Source organism: Pelophylax lessonae, assembly GCF_965119305.1.
Source record: "Pelophylax lessonae genome assembly, chromosome: 7".
NCBI classification, from domain to species: Eukaryota; Metazoa; Chordata; class Amphibia; order Anura; family Ranidae; genus Pelophylax; species Pelophylax lessonae.
This window is the reverse complement of record NC_138774.1, coordinates 60,517,253-60,538,185: the sequence shown is the minus strand read 5'-3', so window position 1 is coordinate 60,538,185 and position 20,933 is coordinate 60,517,253. Positions and strand designations below refer to the sequence as shown.

Below are 20,933 nucleotides of genomic sequence, written 5' to 3'. Positions count from 1 at the left end.
ATAATACCCACCACCATATACTCCACACTCTTCTCCTGCACATACTACCCACTGCCATATACTCCACACTCTTCTCCTGCACATACTACCCACCGCCATATACTCCACACTCTTCTCCTGCACATACTACCCACCGCCATATACTCCACACTCTTCTCCTGCACATACTACCCACCGCCATATACTCCAGACTCTTCTCCTGCACATACTACCCACTGCCATATACTCCACACTCTTCTCCTGCACATAATACCCACCACCATATACTCCACACTCTTCTGCACATAATACCCACCACCATATACTCCAGACTCTTCTCCTGCACATACTACCCACTGCCATATACTCCACACTCTTCTGCACATAATACCCACCACCATATACTCCAGACTCTTCTCCTGCACATACTACCCACTGCCATATACTCCACACTCTTCTCTTGCACATACTACCCACCGCCATATACTCCAGACTCTTCTCCTGCACATACTACCCACTGCCATATACTCCACACTCTTCTCCTGCACATACTACCCACTGCCATATACTCCACACTCTTCTCCTGCACATACTACCCACTGCCATATACTCCACACTCTTCTGCACATAATACCCACCACCATATACTCCAGACTCTTCTCCTGCACATACTACCCACCGCCATATACTCCACACTCTTCTCCTGCACATACTACCCACCACCATATACTCCACACTCTTCTCCTGCACATACTACCCACTGCCATATATTCCACACTCTTCTCCTGCACATACTACCCACTGCCATATACTCCACACTCTTCTCCTGCACATACTACCCACTGCCATATACTCTGCACTCCTCTCCCTTAACTAATCATTATATTAGTGTCACTGTTGATGTCAGTGTCAGTCAGTCAGTTAAGCAAGCCATAGATGATTAGAATCTTGCCTGCTTTTAGCAGGGACCAGCTAAGATTCAAACCATCTCTGGGTGCAGCACTGAACTCTGCACTCTGTACATAGTGCATCTTCTTTGGTAAGAATATGTAGCACCCTCCTAGGTAGGTGCTAGGTAAACACATATGTGGCCCTGTCTGCTTATCAGGGGGGGCTGAATTGTTAGCTAGTCTGTCACATGTTTCCAAGTATGTCTGTTGAGTCTCCCTGCTGTATCAATGAGGGACCTTGTTGGACAGTGGAGAAAATCTGTCCAATAGAACAGTGATCCCCAACCCCCGGGCCGCGGACTTCTACTCAAGTCACTTTTTGATCGAGCACTTGTACTTTTACTCAAGTATGGGTTTCGAGTACTTTATACAACTCTGCATGTGATCCTGCTATATAGGATCACATGTATCTATGGTCATTTCACAAGCTATAGTTATAGTACCAGTTATAATCACTCCCCTAGGCTCACATTTAACCCATTGATCACCCATAGGGTTAACCCCTTCCCTGCCTTTGTCATTATTACAGTAACAGTGCATATTTTTAGCACTGATTATTATTATTATTATACAGGATTTATATAGCGCCAACAGTTTGCGCAGTGCTTTACAATGTGAGGGAAAGCAATACAGTTACAATACAATTTAAAACAGGAGGAACTAGAGGGCCCTGCTCGTTAGAGCTTACAATCTAGAAGGTTACTGTAGTAATGTCACTGGTCCCCCCAAAAGTGTCAAAAATGTCAGTTAGGGGTCCGATCTGTCCGCCGCAATGTCGCAGTCCCGCAAAAAAACGCAGATTGCCGCCATTACTAGTAAAAAAAAAAAAACAATACAAATGACATAAATCTTTCCTCTAGTTAGTAGACGCCTTAACTTTTGTGCAAACCAATCAAAATACTCTTATTGCGATTTTTGTTTTTTACCAAAAATATGTAGCAGAAAACAAATTGGCCTGAAATGTTAAAAAAAATTAGATTTTTAATTTTTTTGGGAATGTTTTAAAGCAGAATGGGAAAAACATTTTTTTTTTTTTTTTTTAAATTGTCGCTCTTTTTTTGTTTATAGCGCAAAAATTAAAAAATTAAAAAGGTGATCAAATACCACCAAACGAAAGCTCTATTTATGGGGAAAAAAAGAACATCAATTTTATTTGGGTACATCATCGTACAACCGCACAATTGTCCGTTAAAGTAACACAGTGCTGAATCGCAAAATAGGGCCTGGTCATTAACCACTTTACCACCGGAGGATTTTGCTGTCTTAAGTCCAGGCCACCTTTTGCGCTTCGGCACTGTGCGACTTTAACTGACAATTGCGCGGTCGTGCGACGCCGTACCCAAACAAAATTTACGTCCTTTTTTTCCCACAAACAGAGCTTTCTTTTGGTGGTATTCGATCACCTGTGCGATTTTTACTTTTTGCGCTATGAACAAAAAAAAGCGTTTATTTTGAAAAAAATAACAATATTTTTAACATTTTTTTATATGAAATTCCTCCCAAAAAATATGTAAAAATCTAATTTTTTTAAAATTTTTGGCCAATTTGTTTTCTGCTTCCTATGTTTGGTAAAAAAAATCACAATAAACGTATTTTGATTGGTTTGCGCAAAAGTTATTGCGTTTACTAACTAAGGGAAAGATTTCTGTCATTTTTTGTGTTTTTTTTTTTTTTAACGAGTAACGGCGGCGATCTGCGATTTTTTTTGCGGGACAGCGACATTGCGGCAGATAGATCTGACCCTTGACTGACATTTTTGACACTTTTGGGGGTACCAGTGACATTTCTACAGTAATCAGCGCTATAAATATGCACTGTTACTGTAAAAATTACACTGGCAGGGAAGGGGTTAATTTTATTGGAGAGGGAAAGGTTAATGTATGCCTGGTGCTTACTGACGTGTGGGGGGGGGGGGAGGTGACTGAGTGTGTCAGGGACAGATCAGATGTTCAACTATGCTGAACAATCCGATCTGTCACTCCCTGTCACTTAGGAGATCCGCCCGCTCTGTTTACACAAGCGGGCGGATCTCCAGACTCGATTCCCCGGCGATCGGGGAAGAGCAGCGGCGATCGCCGCCGCTCCCCCCCTGGCCCGACTCCCGCTGTAAACGAAAACAGCGGGAGCGCGCCTCCGGCGGCGCGTGAGCGCCACCTACAGGGGGAGGAGTCCAGCGACGTAGGTCTACCTCACTGGACGATAACGAGCCACTGTGCCGCAGTAGAGGCACAGTGAGCGGTCGTTAAGTGGTTAAGGGGGCAAATCCTTCTGGTCTTAAAATGGTTAAAGGGACTTTTCACAGTCAGAGGGGAAGTTCTAGGAACTGGCCTAGTCAAGGTCAGCGTCAGTCAGCGCTAAGCAGCGTCAAGAAACATTCTAGTGTCCCTGCTCAATTGTGCAGAGTTCAGTTGTTGGAGTATCCCACTCATCCTTTCTCCCAACCAAGTTCTCAAATAAACCCTAAAAACCAAAGAAACTGGACTGGTCATTGTCTGAGGCGCTCACACTTGCAACATGCTTAAGGCCCCTTTCACACATGATCCGCCTGTCAGTTTTTTTGGCGGATCTAAACGGATGCCCCATGCTTCTCTATGGGGCATCGGATGTCAGCAGAGACATGTCCGCTGACATCCGATCCGATCCGATCTGTCAAAACCGGACGGATGGAAACCCTATTTTCCAACCGTCTGGCGGATTGGATTGGATGAGAACGGACAGATGGTCTGTTCCCATCCGATTCCCCCATAGAGAAGAATGGGGACCTGACAGCTGTGTCTACTCACACAGCACGGAGACACAGCTGTCATCCGCCTGCTCAGCGGGGGATCGGCGGATCGATCCCCCCCTGAGATAAACGGAGTCTGCCTGACTGACTCCGTGTGTGAAAGGGGCCTTAAAGTTATTGCTTATTGCTAATGGTAACCCAGGGGAACCCAGTGCTACAAATATAATACAAAATGTGCATTGAAACGTTTTTTTCTGTATCTTATCTTGCTAACGTTCAGTAGTCATATTCCATAAAATTCTAAGAGGTATCTTTTATTTATCTCATGGAGGAAAATTGTGAGAAATAACGTATATATCATACAATCATTCTATAAACACATACCACATACACTGCATATATCATTTTTTAGAAATTATGATTATAAAATAGTTTGCCAATTGCCATTAAAAAAATAAATACAGTTGTCAGTTTGGGGGAGGGGGGTGTTGGCGTTTCATTCTGATGCCTAATTGTGGTAAAAAAATAAATAAATAAATAAATAAAATATGTCCCCCGATTTCATTTTAAAAATCTGGTCACCTTACTTTAACTACTAAAACCATCACATAACAATAAACTTTTTTCTCCACCTCTGAATTATGAAATTTATTAACCCTTTTTTTTTTTAACAGTAGTAAAAAAAAAAAGGCGCTTGTGGATGTAGGCTCCTTTCACACGGTCCGCATTCCGCTGTGGACCGTTCTCTGCTCAGCGGTAGAGATGTCGCGAACATAAAATTTTATGTCAGCGAACACGAACTTCCGCAAATGTTTGCGAACCGGGCGAACCGCCATAGACTTCAATAGGCAGGCGAATTTTAAAACCCACAGGGACTCTTTCTGGCCACAATAGTGATGGAAAAGTTGTTTCAAGGGGACTAACACCTGGACTGTGGCATGCCGGAGAGGGATCCGTGGCAAAACTTACATGGGAAATTATGCAGTTGACGCAGAGTCGGGTTTTAATCCATAAAGGGCATAAATCACCTAACATTCCTAAATTGTTTGGAATAACGTGCTTTAAATCATCCAGTGTGTGAATACGATCAGGTATGATGTTGTATTGATCAGGTAGTGTAAGGGTTACGCCCGCTTCACAGTGACAGACGAAACTCTGACAGACCAAACTCCCCGTTTAACGCACCGCAAAAAACGCAAATAATCCATTTGCAGTGGGCACAGTGCAGTCTGTGGGCCTGACTCTCACTGGCAGGCAACTGAAATTATATTACAGAGGAAAAATGTAATTACTTTTTTATCTGCAAGGTGCTGTGCCACCCTATATGAGTGGTGGGCAGTGGGCACAGTACGGTCTGTGGACCTGACACTCACTGGCAGGCAACTGCAATTATATTACAGAGGAAAAATGTAATTACTTTTTTATCTGCAAGGTGCTGTGCCACCCTATATGAGTGGTGGGCAGTGGGCACAGTACGGTCTGTGGACCTGACACTCACTGGCAGACAACTGCAATTATATTACAGAGGAAAAATGTAATTACTTTTTTATCTGCAAGGTGCTGTGCCACCCTATATGAGTGGTGGGCAGTGGGCACAGTACGGTCTGTGGACCTGACACTCACTGGCAGGCAACTGCAATTATATTACAGAGGTAAAATTAAATTAATTTTTTATCTGCAAGGTGCTGTGCCATCCTATATGAGTGGTGGGCAGTGGGCACAGTGCAGTCTGTGGGCCTGACACTCACTGGCAGGCAACTGCAATTATATTACAGAGGAAAAATTAAATATATAAATATCACTACTCGTACTAAATTAATAGACAATGTTTTAATCCACTGCGCTTTAGGAAATACAGGTAACACAAACCTGACAGAATAACACAAATAACACAAATTGCTGCTACTTAAATGAGTAAATATAATAAAAAATAAAATTCATCCAGAAAAAAAACAGGAACTGGCTTTTTCATTCGAATTTCAGTAGCGCAGGGATGGTGATAACCTCTTACCAAATAAATAGGATGATAACATACCAAAATATATGAATCAGATGTGATAAATATAAGCATAAAATCATAAATACATAAAAGCATGAAATCACATCAATAGGAGTCCATAAAGTCCATAGGTATAAAGTGCATAGAGCAATGAAAGTGCAAACATGAAGGATCACAGGTGCAACTTATGGGGACCACCCTTGCTTGCCACCACCACACAGTGCCGGGAGAAGTATCTGAAATTCAGACTCACCAGACGCCTATGCCTAACCACTCTCATGGACTAGCCAACAACAGCATATAGTAAAATCAGGTTTCCTCCAGATCTCTGATTTGTGCTGCAAAGACTCCTCTGGAAGATTTCCTGGTAAATTTATAGTGAGTCTGAATTTCAGATACTTCTCCCGGCACTGTGTGGTGGTGGCAAGCAAGGGTGGTGTGATTTCTTTTTTTTTTCAAATATCCTCTTTTATTCAGGAATCTTAAAGGTACAGACAGGCTATTACACATAATCTTCTACATGTTACATATTTTTTCTGTCACAACATACAATATAGCTTTTTCCTTTATTATACCTTCAAGATCCCTTATTTTTACCCCTTTTTTTTCCCTTTCCCCTTCCCTCCCTCCCCTCCCTTCCCTCCTAAACAAACAATAAAAACTAGAGAAGAAAAAAAAAAAAAAAAAAAAAAAAAAAAAAAAAATCTATTCCCGTGTATAGAGATGGTGTTCCTTTAGTTATTATCTTTTCTACCTCCTCTTTTCTTCCTCTTTCTTTCTCCTTTCTTTTTCCTTCCCCCCCTAATTATTTTACATATATTGTTTCGCTTCTTCCGAGTCTAGGAAGTCAGTCCATGCTTTCCAAATTTTCTCATATTTTCCCTGCTTATTTTGTGTTGTGGCGATTAGTTCTTCTAATCTCCTATTATCCTCGACCCTATTTATCCACTCTCTTATCGATGGGGGTTGTATTTTTTTCCAACTACCCGGGATGCCTACCTTAGCCGCATTTACTAGGTGTGGTATCAATGAGTTCTCATATTTACTTGCTGGTATATCCGAGATATTCAACAAAAAAAAGGCTGGATTCTCTTCTATTTCATATTCTACTACCTTCTGCACTATAGATCTCACCCCTTCCCAATAAGTTTTTATCTTAGAACAGGTCCAAAAGATATGATATAGTGTGCCCACTTCTTTTTCACATCTCCAACATAAGTTGGATTGGTTTGAAGACCATTTTTGTAATTTCTTGGGCGTAATGTACCATCTTGTTATAAGTTTGTAGTTCATCTCTTGTATTTTAGTGCATTTAATTGGACTGAAGGTAAACCTCAATATCCTCTGAATCTGTTCCTTTGTCAAATTACAACCTAGGTCTCCCTCCTGTTGTTGGCTAGTCCATGAGAGTGGTTAGGCATAGGCGTCTGGTGAGTCTGAATTTCAGATACTTCTCCCGGCACTGTGTGGTGGTGGCAAGCAAGGGTGGTGTGATTTCATGCTTTTATGTATTTATGATTTTATGCTTATATTTATCACATCTGATTCATATATTTTGGTATATGTTATCATCCTATTTATTTGATAAGAGGTTATCACCATCCCTGCGCTACTGAAATGCGAATGAAAAAGCCAGTTCCTGTTTTTTCTGGATGAATTTTATTTTTTATTATAGGAAAAATTAAATTCATTTTTTTATCTGCAAGGTGCTGTGCCACCCTATATGAGTGGTGGGCAGTGGGCCCAGTACGGTCTGTGGGCCTGACACTCACTGGCAGGCAACTGCAATTATATTACAGAGAAAAAATGAAATTACTTTTCCTGGTGCCTCCATGGCAGCATACTAGTGATAGAGCTCCGCCTCGACTCCACCTTCAGGATCAGTGAATAGCATAAATTAAAAGGTATAGCCCCCCCCATCATTCTCCTTTTTTTCCTCATACCTCTTGAGCAGTGAAGATGGCAGTATGTCCCTACCTCTGCCTGTGAAAACGGGCAGCTTCCACCGGGTTCAGCCTCTCCCGTGTGCAGTCCCTGTTCTTGGGCCGCTAAACGCGCTAATAAGACTGGGAACCCCTTCTGTGGATCTTCTGGGGTCTGTGAGTAACGGCGTTTCCTAACGTGGAACAAATATGCCGTCTTTTCTAAAGATATATTTATATGCATATATAAATACATTTGTGTTGATACGTATGTATATGGAAATCATTACATATGAGGTGGAAGTTATGGTGGCAGAAGGATCAGCAGTCTGTCCTGGCTTTTCTGTTTTGTCTACTATGGTGTGTTTGTTTCCTGTACTGGCTCCCCTTTAGGTAGAATTTTCCCACTATTTATTCATTTTAATATGCCTGCTTTTATTTAAGCTGTACCTGGGGTTTGTGCCTTGTATCCTTTGTTAGCATTTATTTTCCTTTCTACCGAGGGTTTCCATGTCGGGTCCTGGGGCCGTGGCGTCCTCGTGTCTCGTTCGCACCGGTCGCGCTGTGATGACGCGACGGTCGGCGCATGCGCATTGACTCCCGATGCGGCCATTTTTTCGGTGGGAGCAGCGGTGCGGCGACACGTCGGGTTGCGGCGGCGGCTGCGCATGCGCGGTAACTTCGCGGCGGCGGCGCATGCGCGGTAGAGATCACGTCGGCCATTTTGCCGTGGTCTTAAAAAAAAAAAAAAAAAAAGAAGGGAAAAAGGACAAATAAAATATAGATTAATGATAATTTAAAACAAGTACATTTTTACAAATGATTATATCAGGAAACAGACTGGGGAGGTTAAATTTGGCAATGGATTAGGGACAGCATACTTGGCTGTTCCCTTAAAGAGGCGGTACTAAAAAAAAAAAAAAAAAAAGAAAAGGGGGGGATCCGATTAAAGGCTTTCCTGTATCCTATTGGTACCTCGGTTCAGGTGGAGGTGGAGCTTGAGGTATTTAAGGCAGGAAGTTTAGAGTGGTAGTGTCTTCGGTTTCAGCTAGCCTTGCCCTGCAGACCCCTTTTGTTTGCTCTCACTCGGTAGGTAATTTCAGGCTGTCGTTCTTACCTTTCCTTTATATATATGTATATATATATTTGTATACATATTTTTCTTTTATAATTTTTCCCTTTTCAGCTGATCCTTTTGCCCTTACCATGAGTCATTCCTCACGAAACCAAGATCCACCTGACCGTAATAGGTATGGGACCAACTTTTCGTGAGTATTAAAAAAAAAAAAAAAAAGAGTGCGCCATTGACATCCATTATTTTTGGTTTGTCATAGTCCAGTACCATCGAAGAGATCTCAAAAGTCATCGGGAAGACGGGATGACCACAGTCCTGATCGCAGGTCACATTCCTCAAGATACCCAGAGAGATCAAGATCCAGAAGCCGTTATCGCTCTCCTTCACCACATTATTCTTCGAGAAAAAAGTGCTGGTCTTGTGGCGCGGAACCCCTCCCGAGAAAGCTGGTCTGTAAAGACTGTCTCAGGGATTATGCGGCCAGTTGTGACACGGAGAGCCGCCAAGTAGTTGATCTACTTAAACAAACAATGAAGGACTCAATTTCAGAGCTGATGTCCACCATCCCAGCTCGTCCTATACCACAGGCTTCTCAGCCACAGGAATCGGATCCGGTGATCGCAGGTCCTTCCGCTATCACTGTTAGCGCAGTTCCAGCCACTAGAGATCCTTCCTCGGAGGAACATTCGGACAAATCTTCAGATGAAGAAGAGCCTTCAGGTTTCAACTTTGCTTTAGTTCAGCCGTTTATTCAGGCGGTTAAGCAGGCCATCGCCTGGGATGAACCAGCGGAAACCCGGCCTAAGTCAAAGTCATATTTCCCTTTTCTCAAGAGGAAACAAGTAGCTTTCCCTTTAATGGGAGAAATAAGGGAAGTGATTGAGAATGAATGGAGTAAGACAGATAAAAAATTCTCCTTCAACAGAGTGAATAAATTTTATCCGTTGCCGGAAGAAGGAATACAAGCCTTATCCTCCATGCCAGTAGTGGATGCAGCGGTGGTGCGTCTAGCGAAGAACATGACCCTTCCAATGGAAGATTCAACTTCATTTAAAGATCCATTGGATAGGCGCATTGATCTTGACCTAAAAAGAGGCTATCTGGCCGCAGGGGCAGCTTGTAAGCCCGCTATTGCGCTGACTTCAGTCTCAAGTGCCATTCATTCCTGGACTGACAACGTTGAGACAGCTCTGCGACAGGATGTCCCTAAAGAGGATATTATCAAGTCACTTGAGGAATTGAAGTTAGCGGCAGACTTCGTGGGAGAAGCCGCCATTGACACAATTAGGTGCGCCTCTCGTTCAATGCTCCACTCAGTGATGGCTAAGAGGGCACTATGGTTGAGGCCTTGGACGGCTGACTTGGCATCAAAGCAGAGCTGGTGCAAAATACCTTTTGATGGTAAATCGCTATTTGGTGAAAGATTGGAGAAGGCCATTTCCAGGGTCACTGGAGGAAAGACTGGTATTCTTCCACAAGATAGGAAGGAACGCAGAACAAGGGGTTTCCTCTCAAGGTTCCGCCAGTCAAATTCTAGAGGCTACAGACAGACCCGTCCATTCAGGGACAATAAGAGGCCCTGGAAAGGTACCCAGTCTTCCTTTCTTGCATCCAGAAAAAATAAAAATCTCACTACCCCACAAGGGGAGACAAAGTCCTTTTGACGCCAGAAAAGAAGTGACCGATCCAGTGGGAGCCCGACTTCGCCACTTCTTACCAAATTGGATGACAAAATGCCAGGACCCTTGGGTCCTTTCTACCATCCGTTACGGTCACTTCTGGACATTCCAACAGCAACCACCTCGGGCGACTTACAAAAAGACGACACTACCATCATCCCCACAGAAGGCACAGGCCTTAAAGGACTTTCTAGTTTCACTTCAACTTCAACAAGCGGCGGTACCGGTACCCTATGGGGAACGCTTCACAGGTTTCTATTCAACCCTGTTCCTGGTGGAGAAGAAGACAGGGGGTTGGAGGCCGGTTATAGATTTGAAAGGTCTAAACCGCTATATTCATCTGGAAAGATTCAAGATGGAGTCTTTACAGACAATAATCCAAACAGTACAGCCTATGGATTGGTTGATATCTGTGGATCTGCAAGATGCCTACCTACACATTCCTATACTTCCCGCCTTCCAAAAATATCTAAGGTTCGCAGTAGGTCATGTCCACCTACAATTTCAAGCTCTGCCTTTCGGCCTGTGCACATCCCCAAGAGTCTTCACAAAGGTCTTGATATCGGCCCTTGCCCCCCTAAGGGAGAAAGGATTAAGAGTATATCATTACCTGGACGATATCCTCCTCCTAGCCGACTGTCCACGGAAATTGATTCTCCACAGGGACATTCTACTACAAACCCTGAAGGATCTAGGGTGGTTAGTAAATCGGCAGAAGAGTCAACTATCTCCAACCCAGGTGATGGTATACTTAGGGGCAGAATTCAACACGGCCAGAGGCACGGTCTCTCTACCCCAAATGAAGGCAACAGCAATAATTCAAAAGACACTTCATGCCATAGGAAGGGACTACATGTCAGCTTCACAATGTATGAGTCTGATCGGCTCAATGTCTTCCTGCATCCCTCTAGTGCCATGGTCACATTGGCACCTGAGGTTCTTTCAGTCGGGATTCCTGTCCCAGTGGCGCACACGTCAACTCTCGCAAACGATCCAGATAACATCGATAATGCGCAGAGGCCTTCATTGGTGGACAGATCCGGAGAATCTCGCCAAACCTCACCATCTGGGTTCTCATTCCTGGACCATGATCACATCGGATGCGAGCAGCCAGGGATGGGGAGCGCATTGCGAAACAATACAGATTCAGGGGAGATGGTCCTTTCCGGTGAAAGGCTTGGTTTCCAACATTCTGGAGCTGAGGGCGGCATTCATGGCACTAACCTCACTAGCTCCTCAGGTGAGGGCGCAGAGGGTCCTACTACGCCTAGACAACAGGGCAGCGGTTTCATACATCCAGAAGCAGGGAGGAACCCGCAGCAGGACCCTCCTGAGGGAAGTAGAGCCCATTATGATCTGGGCAGAAAGGTATCTGGTGGCCCTCAGAGCAGCCTATCTACCAGGCAGATTGAACACAGTGGCGGATCATTTATCAAGAGACTTCGAGGACACCAACGAATGGGCAATACATCCGCACATTTTTCAGCAGATCCTCAGCCTATGGGATCTCCCACAAGTAGATCTATTCGCAACTCCAGAGAACTCCAAGCTCCCGAGTTTCTTCTCACGTCTCCCTTACCCGCAAGCGGAGGAAGTGGATGCTCTGTCCTGCCCATGGCGGTTCACGACAGGCTACGCCTTTCCACCACGTCCCCTAATTCACAGGTTCTTACTGAGATTGACGAGGGAACCAGTACAGATACTGGCAATCCTTCCGTATTGGCCGAAGAGGCCTTGGTTTCCATTGGCCCTACGCATGAGCGTATGCTCCCCGATCAAGATTCCCCCCTTTCCTCACCTACTATCACAGGGGGGGAGGTTCCATCCAAGACCACAGACTCTGAACCTTCGAATATGGCTGTTGAGAGGAGGCGGTTTGAATCCTTAGGATGCTCCCAGCAAGTCATCAATACTCTCCTCAAAGCCAAAAAGCCAGCAACCAATTCCGTATATGCTAAGATCTGGAATAGGTTTGTGTCCTACGCGGAAACAGAAGAATTTGATCCCATCACGCCTTCTGTTTCAAATGTATTGGCCTTCCTTCAGTCTGGCCTAGACAGGGGTCTCGGCTTGAGTACACTTAAAGTTCAGGTGTCAGCGATTTCAGCGGCAACCAGCATCAGATGGGCAGATAATCCGCTGGTAATCACCTTTCTCAGAGGAGTTCTTAAGATTCGTCCTCCAAGTAGAAGTCCCTTTCCTCAGTGGGACCTTCCTCTGATTCTGGAGATGCTGTCCAAACACCCTTTTGTGCCGGTGGAGCAAATTTCGCTATGGAACCTGACTTTGAAGACAGTTTTTCTAGTGGCGATCACTTCCGGCAAAAGAATTTCAGACTTGCACTCCCTAGGAATAGGGGAGGAGCATATATCGTTTTTTCCTGACAGAGTGGAGCTACGGCCTCTTCGAGGTTTTACTCCGAAAGTGACTACACCAGACAACTTAAGTGAACCATGGGCATTACCAGTCTTCTCAGATTCGTGTCAGGAACTAGATGTTCCCAAGATATTAAAAGCCTATCTGGAAATGACAGCAGCCTTCAGGAACTCGGAAAAGCTTTTCGTGATTCCTTGGGGTAAAAACAGAGGAAAGGAAGCCTCAAAAGGGACCTTGGCATCCTGGGTAGTCAAGACCATTCAAAAGGCCTATACTGCACAAAACATGGATGTTCCTTCCAGAGTGAACGCACACTCAACAAGGGCAGTGTCAACTTCATGGGCAACGAGAGCAAACGTCTCATTGGAGACAATATGCAGGGCGGCATCTTGGTCGTCACAGCACACGTTTCTCAGACACTATAGAGTTGATCCAGGGGCCCTAACGACGGTTGAATTTGGAAGACGAGTTGTTCAAGCAGCAATGTCTTTGTCTAATTAAACTTTATTTTTTGATTAAGCATTATCCCACCCGTGTAAGCTAGTTATTTATCACTAGTATGCTGCCATGGAGGCACCAGGAAAACGGAAAATTGTATCATACTTACCGTAATTTTCCTTTCCTGGTGCCTATCCATGGCAGCATACTATCCCTCCCTCGGTTTTCCTATTTACGGAGAATGATGGGGGGGGCTATACCTTTTAATTTATGCTATTCACTGATCCTGAAGGTGGAGTCGAGGCGGAGCTCTATCACTAGTATGCTGCCATGGATAGGCACCAGGAAAGGAAAATTACGGTAAGTATGATACAATTTTCCGTTTTTTATCTGCAAGGTGCTGTGCCACCCTAAATGAGTGGTGGGCAGTGGGCACAGTACAGTCTGTGGACCTGACACTCATTGGCAGGCAACTGCAATTATATTACAGAGGAAAAATTAAATGATTTTTTTATCTGCAAGGTGCTGTGCCACCCTATATGAGTGGTGGGCACTGGCAGTGGGCACAGTTCAGTCAGTGGGCCTGACACACACTGGCAGGCAACTGCAATTATATTAACCGGTTGCCGACCGCCGCACGACTATATACTGCGGCGGTCAACCCCGGCCAGGCAGAGTGACGTATGGATACGTCACTCGCCTGTCACTGACTTGTGAGCCTATTGCGGGCGGGCGCGCGCCTCGGCTCGTTCACAGACAAGTCAGTGTGTGTGTGTCCCACTACGATCGCTCCTGTGAAGGGAGAAAGGTGGAGCGGCTTATGTAAACAAGCCGCCCGTCATTCTCCCTGGTGCAAAAATGAAGATCAGACGGTTCTTCTATGTAGAACCGTTGATCTTTGTTTTTACACCAATAGCAATGTCCCTGCACAGTTAGAAACACGCCCCTATGACACACTTAACCCCTCCCTGTCCAATAAAGTTAACCCCTTCCCTGCCAGTGTCATTTTTGCAGTAACAGTGCATATGTATAGCACTGATTACTGCAGTAATGTCACTGGTACCCCCAAAAGTGTCAAAAATGTCAGTCAAGGGTCCGATCTGTCCAGCGCAATGTCGCAGTACCGCAAAAAAAATCGCAGATCGCCGCCATTACTCGTTAAAAAAAAAAAAAACACCAAAAATGACAAAAATCTTTCCCTTTGTTAGTAAACGCGATAACTTTTGCGCAAACCAATCAAAATACACTTTTTGCGATTTTTTATACCAAACATATGTAGCGTAAAACAATTTGGCCGAAAATGTTAAAAAATTTTGATTTTTACATTTTTTTTGGGGGGAATTTCATATAAAAAAAAGTGAAAAATATTGTTATTTTTGCAAAAATTACGCTCTTTTTTTGTTTATAGCGCATGATCAAAAAATCGCACAGGTGATCAAATACCACCAAAAGAAAGCTCTATTCGTGGGAAAAAAAGGACGTGAAATTCGTTTAGGTACAGCGTCGCACGACCGCGCAATTGTCCGTCAAAGTCACGCAGTAAAAAATCGTAAAAAAACCCCTGGTCTTTTAGCAGCCAAATCCTCCGGGGCTTAAGTGGTTAAAGGGTAAAAATTAAATGACTTTTTTATCTGCAAGGTACTGTGCCACCCGATATGAGTGGTTTGCACACAGTGCAGTCTGTATATATATAGAAAAAAATAAATAAAAGCAGACTGATGTACCAGCCCTAAAAAGGGCTTTTTGGGGTGCTGTCAGGATGCTGTCCTTACAGCAGGAGTGGTCACAGAACACTGGCCTAGCTAATGATTTCCCTATTAATTCAGCAGCAGCACTCTACCTGCTCTAACTAACTCTGCAGCTTCAGAATGAATCTAAGATGGATGCTGTCCTTGCTTTTTTATAGGAGGTGGGAGGGTCTGGGAGGGAGGGTATGCTGATTGGCTGGAATGTGTCTGCTGACTGTGAGGTACAGGGTCAAATTTGCTCAATGATGATGTATAGGGGGCGGACCGAACATCGCATATGTTCGCCCGCCGAGGAGAACGCGAACAAGCGATGTTCGCCGGGAACTGTTCGCCGGCGAATAGTTCGGAACATCTCTACTCAGCGGGGATCGGCGGATGACAGCTTTGTCTCTGCACTGTGTGCGGAGAGGGAAGTGTCAGAGCCCCGCTGTTCTCTATGGGGAATCGGATGAGAGCGGACCGCCTGTCCGCTCTCATCCGATCTGATCCGATCCCCTGGAAGGATGGAAAATAGGGTATCCATCCGTCCGGATTTCATGGACAGGATCGGATGCGGATGGCAGCGGGTGTCAGCGGACATATCTCCACTGACATCCGCTGCCCCATAGGGATGCATGGAGGATCCAATCAGATCCACCTAAGAAACTGACAGGTGGATCTGATCGGATCGTTCGTGTGAAAGGACCCTTTTCCAATCATTTTGTTCAAATTAGGCTCCTTTAACACGGTCCATCTCCGTCGGCAGACTCCGTGCTGTTCAGTGGGGGATCGATACACCGATCCCCGCTGAGGAGGCAGGTGATAGCTCCCACTCCGCTCTGTGTGCGGAGAGGGAGGTGTCAGAGCCCCGCTGCTCTCTATGGGGAATCGGATGAGAGCGGACCGCCTGATCCTATCCGATCCGATCCCCTGGACGGATGGAAAATAGGGTTTCCATCCATCCGGATTTCATGGACAGGATCGGATGCGGATGGCAGCGAGTGTCAGCGGACATGTCACCGCTGACATCCGCTGCCGCATAGGGATGCATGGAGGATCCAATCAGATCTGCCTAAAAAACTGACAGGCGGATCTGATCGAATCGTTCGTATGAAATTTCTTCACGATCAACATAACAGGGGAGATGGCAGGGGGGAATCCATGCTTTGTGCTAAAAGATATCCTCCTTAATATGAGATCATAGTTGCCAACATTTAAGAAAGATTTCCAGGGACACTTTGCAGCACAGCTATCAATTACTTACCACACCCACTTCCCTGAAGCTCCGCCCACTCTGCATAATTAATCTCGCCTACTTATCAGATTATAAAATCTACTTAATATAGAGAGAATTACAGGAAATTAAAAAGGGAATTTCAAACTTAAGGCCAAAGTAGCAGAGTTGGAATAAGCCATTCAGCTGCACTACTTCTGCGTAACATTTACGGCAGCCCGATTAACAGGCGCTTCCAGGGACAATATAAATTACCTGGGACAGGCTCCTATTTGCAGGGACTGTCCCAGGAAAAAAGGGACAGTTGCCAAGTATGTGAGATGGGAAATCTCTCCCAAGTTGTGAGCTAAGGTCTAAACATGTTAACCGCTTGCCGACCGCCGCAAGTACATATACTGCGGCGGTCAGCCCCTCACAGGCAGAGTGAAGTATCGGTACGTCACTAGCCTGTGAGGCTCTGGGGAGCGAGCGCGCGGTCACGGGCCCCCCCCCCCGCACGTGTGACTGGCGGACCCGATGTCCGCCGGTCACTCTGCGATCGTCGGTGGAGAGGGAGAAAGGCAGGCAGCTAGTGTAAACAAGCCGCCTGTCATTCTCCCCTGTGTAGGAATAGTGATCATACGGTTCTACTATGTAGGACCGTTGATCATTGTTCCTACAGCTCAAGCCACAGCCAATCACAGTTAGAAGCACACCCCTAGGGACACACACAGCCCCTCCCTCTCAAATAAAGTTAACCCCTTCACTGCCAGTGTAATTTTACAGTAACAGTGCATATTTATAGCACTGATTACTGTAGAAATATCACTGGTAACCCCAAAAGTGTCAAAAATGTCAGTCAAAGGTCCGATCTGTCCGCCCCAATGTCGCAGTACCGAAAAAAAAATCGCAGATCGCCGCCATTACGCGTTAAGAAAAAAAACAACAAAAATGACAAAAATCTTTCCCTTTGTTAGTAAACGCGATAACTTTTGCGCAAACCAATCAAAATACGCTTTTTGCGATTTTTTTTACCAAACATAGGTAGCATAAAACAAATTGGCCGAAAATGTTAAAAAATTTTGATTTTTACATTTTTTGTTGGGGAATTTCAGATAAAAAAATTTGAAAAATATTGTTATTTTTGCAAAATTGTCGCTCTTTTATTGCTTATAGCGCGTGATCAAAAAATTGCACAAGTGATCAAATACCACCAAAAGAAAGCTCTGTTTGTGGGAAAAAAAGGACGTCAAATTAGTTTAGGTACAGAGTCGCACGACCGCGCAATTGTCAGTTAAAGTCACACAGTGCCGAATCGCAAAATAGGCCCTGGTCAGGAAGGGGGTAAAATCTTCCGGGGCTTAAGTGGTTAATCTCGCCTACTTATCAGATTATAAAATCTACTTAAAGAGGAAGTAAACCCTCCTCTGACACTTTTACCTATAGGTGATCCTATGATAAGGCTTACCTATAGGTACTGTAAATATCTCCTAAACATGCACCGTTTAGGAGATATTTACATTTCATGCAGCCAGTGACATCACTGGAGCATGCGCTCTGAAGGAACGGCCGATCGTGCCGTTCCTTAAGAGCCCCGTGCCGTGACCGTTGGCTCCAGCGCGCGTGTGCGGGAGTGACGTCACCGCAGCTCCGGCCAATCAGATGGCCGGATGCCGCGATCACGGAAGATGCCCGTCTTGGAGGTAAGCGAGCGCCGCGGCGGGGGCTCGTTCTAAGGTAAGTATTTGATAATGAGCTAGTATGCGATGCATACTAGCTCATTATGTCTTTCTCTTTCAGGATGTAAAGAAAAATAAAATGTTTTTCTCGGTTTACAACCTCTTTAATATAGAGAGAATTACAGCAATTTAAAAAGGGAATTTCAAACTTAAGGCCACAGTAGCAGAGTTGGAATAAGCCATTCAGCTGCACTACTTCTGCGTAACATTTACGGCAGCCCGATTAACAGGCGCTTCCAGGGACAATATAAATTACCTGGGACAGGCTCCTATTTCCAGGGACTGACCCAGGAAAAAAAGGACAGTTGCCAAGTATGTGAGATGGGAAATCTCTCCCAAGTTGTGAGCTAAGGTCTAAACATGCTAATTCCAAGTCAGTGATTTTTTTTTAGGTAGGGATCAGGAGGAGGGCACTTTTAAAAAATCAATTTCGTAATGTCAGCTGTCATACATTGTTCCTTACAGGATCCCTTTAATGAAATGTGAGTGGACACCTAGAACATAAAACACCACACCCACTCAGAGCTTGGAGCAGTTTTTAGAATCATGCAGATGCCTTGTGGATGAAGTAAGCTGCCGGAGTGACAAGCATGGTGAGTAGCGATCATACTTCCCTTACAGTTTGCTAAAAGTTAACTGCGTGTTGTTTTCCCGTGTATTCCTCTACAGATGCTACTTCTCGTTAGTAGAGAAAATAATTTAGAGAAACTGTAAATAATCAAAAAAAGAAAAAGTCATAGTTAAGATTTTTTGTTTGGGGGTGGGAAGGCTCAGAGAGATCCTTGAAAGTCAGGAGGATGAGTCATAGTATTAACAAGGGTGTACTTTTACTTTAATACAATGTATTGAGCTTGGAGCGTTTTAGTGTTTGCGAGATTCTCCCAAGAGCCTGTTTGTGAAGGGGGGAGGGGGGGTTATGATTTTTTATCCCCCATAGGATCCTTAAAAAAAAAAAAAAATCCTTAAAAAAATAGTAAAACAGAAGGGAAGCAACAGATGAGTATTCAGAGGTAGAGGGGGGTGACGCAGCGGACTGTAAGAATTTATCACGTGTGTAATAAAACGGTAGGAGGAGTATTTTAGGCTTTGTCATTTTGCTATTTTTCTTAGACATTAATTACTGTATTTTCTGGCGTATAAGACTACTTTTGAACCTCAAAAAAATCCCCCAAAAATGGGGGGTCGTCTTATACGCCAGTATAATATCTCCAAGGTAACCTAAGTATAAGTATTACCGGTAGATCATGTAATAGGGGGGTCGTCTTATACGCCCAGTCGTCTTATACGCCGGAAAATACGATAGTTTGATTGAGGTGTTATATTAAATAATAAGAGGCATAATCAAAAGATAAAAGCATTTAAAAAAGGAAATGGGTTAAATCATTTTAGTTCTTTAGCTTCCTCCACTGTAATATAATTATGAGTTAAAGCAATATTAAATCCAAAAGTAAACATTAATTATATTGCAGCTTACCAATTCTTAGATGTGATTGCATTGGTTTTCTGCATTCTTTCTTATATATTGCTCTGGGGATCCAGCCAGTAACTCTTGTTTTTCAAAAGAACAAGCTCTCTTCCAGATGTAGCAGTTACAGGGATGAGGCAAACCCTTTAAGGCCCCTTCAACCACTTAAGCCCCGGAAGATTTTACCCCCTTCCTGACCAGGGGGTATTTTGCGATTCGGCACTGCGTGATTTTTACATATTTTTTGGGAGGAATTTCATATAAAAAAATGTTAAAAATATTGTTATTTTTTTCAAAATAAACGCTATTTTTTTGTTCATAGCGCAAAAAGTAAAAATCGCACAGGTGATCAAATACCACCAAAAGAAAGCTCTGTTTGTGGGGAAAAAAGGACGTAAATTTTGTTTGGGTACGGCGTCGCACGACCGCGCAATTGTCAGTTAAAGTCGCACAGCGCCGAAGCGCAAAAAGTGGCCTGGACGTAAGACAGCAAAATCCCCCGGTGGTAAAGTGGTTAATGACCAGGCCCTATTTTGCGATTCAGCACTGCGTTACTTTAACGGACAATTGCACGGTCGTGCGACGCCGTACCTAAACTAATTTGATGTCCTTTTTTTCCCACAAACAGAGCTTTATTTTGGTGGTATTTGATCACCTGTGCGATTTTTTTTTGATCAAAACAAACAAAAAAAGAGCGTCAATTTTGCAAAAATAACAATATTTTTCACATTTTTTAATATGAAATTCCCCCAAAAAAATGTAAAAATCAAAATTTTTTAACATTTTCGGCCAATTTCTTTTATGCTACATATGTTTGGTAAAAAAAATCGCAAAAAGCGGATTTTGATTGGTTTGCGCAAAAGTTATCGCGTTTACTAACAAAGGGAAAGATTTTTGTCATTTTTGTTGTTTTTTTTTTAACGCGTAATGGCGGCAATCTGCGATTTTTTTTTGCGGTACTGCGACATTGCGGCGGACAGATCGGACCCTTGACTGACATTTTTGACACTTTTGGGGGTACCAGTGACATTACTGAAGTAATCAGTGCTATACATATGCACTGTTACTGTAAAAATACACTGGTAGTGAAGGGGTTAACTTTATTTGAGAGGGAGGGGCTGTGTGTGTCCCTAGGGGCGTGCTTCTAACTATGGCTGTGGCTTGAGCTGTAGGAACACTGATCAACAATCCTACATAGTAAAACCGTATGATCACTGTTTCTACACAGGGGAGAATGACAGGCGGCTTGTTTACACTAGCCGCCTGACTTTCTCCCTCTGCAGCGACGATCGGAGAGTGACCGGCGGACATTGGGTCCGCCGGTCACACGTGCAGGGGGGGGTCCGTGACCGCGCGGGAGCGGAAGCGCACCTCCGGCGGCGCGCGCTCACTCCCCAGAGCCTCACAGGCTAGTGACGTTTATATACGTCGGCAAGTGGTTAACACGGGCTTTCCGATCCAGTCCGCCTGTCAGTTTTTCAGGCGGACCTGATCGGATGCTCCGTGTACCTCTATGGGGAAACTGATGTCAGCGGAGACATCTCCGCTGACACCCGCTGCTATCCGATCCGATCCTGTCCGGGAAATCTCGATGGATGGAAACCCTATTTTCCATCCGTCTGGAGGATCGGATCGGATGAAAACGG

At 44.4% G+C, this 20,933-nt stretch overlaps 1 protein-coding gene across 4 annotated transcripts in view; it reads left to right on the top strand.

The window, feature by feature from the left end:
- The window catches only part of LOC309560040 (N-acetyllactosaminide alpha-1,3-galactosyltransferase-like), a 239,112-nt gene that overhangs the window by 114,664 nt on the left and 103,515 nt on the right, over positions 1-20,933 (top strand). For 3 of the 4 annotated variants that reach the window (XM_082263546.1, XM_082263545.1, XM_082263544.1), the window contains one exon: positions 18,288-18,415. In XM_082263546.1, coding sequence (XP_082119672.1) covers positions 18,413-18,415 — 3 coding nt within the window. In that variant the 5' untranslated portion in view covers positions 18,288-18,412. Of the gene's footprint in view, positions 1-18,177; positions 18,196-18,287; positions 18,416-20,933 lie in introns of those variants that run through there. The other variant, XM_082263547.1, reaches the window with a different exon arrangement.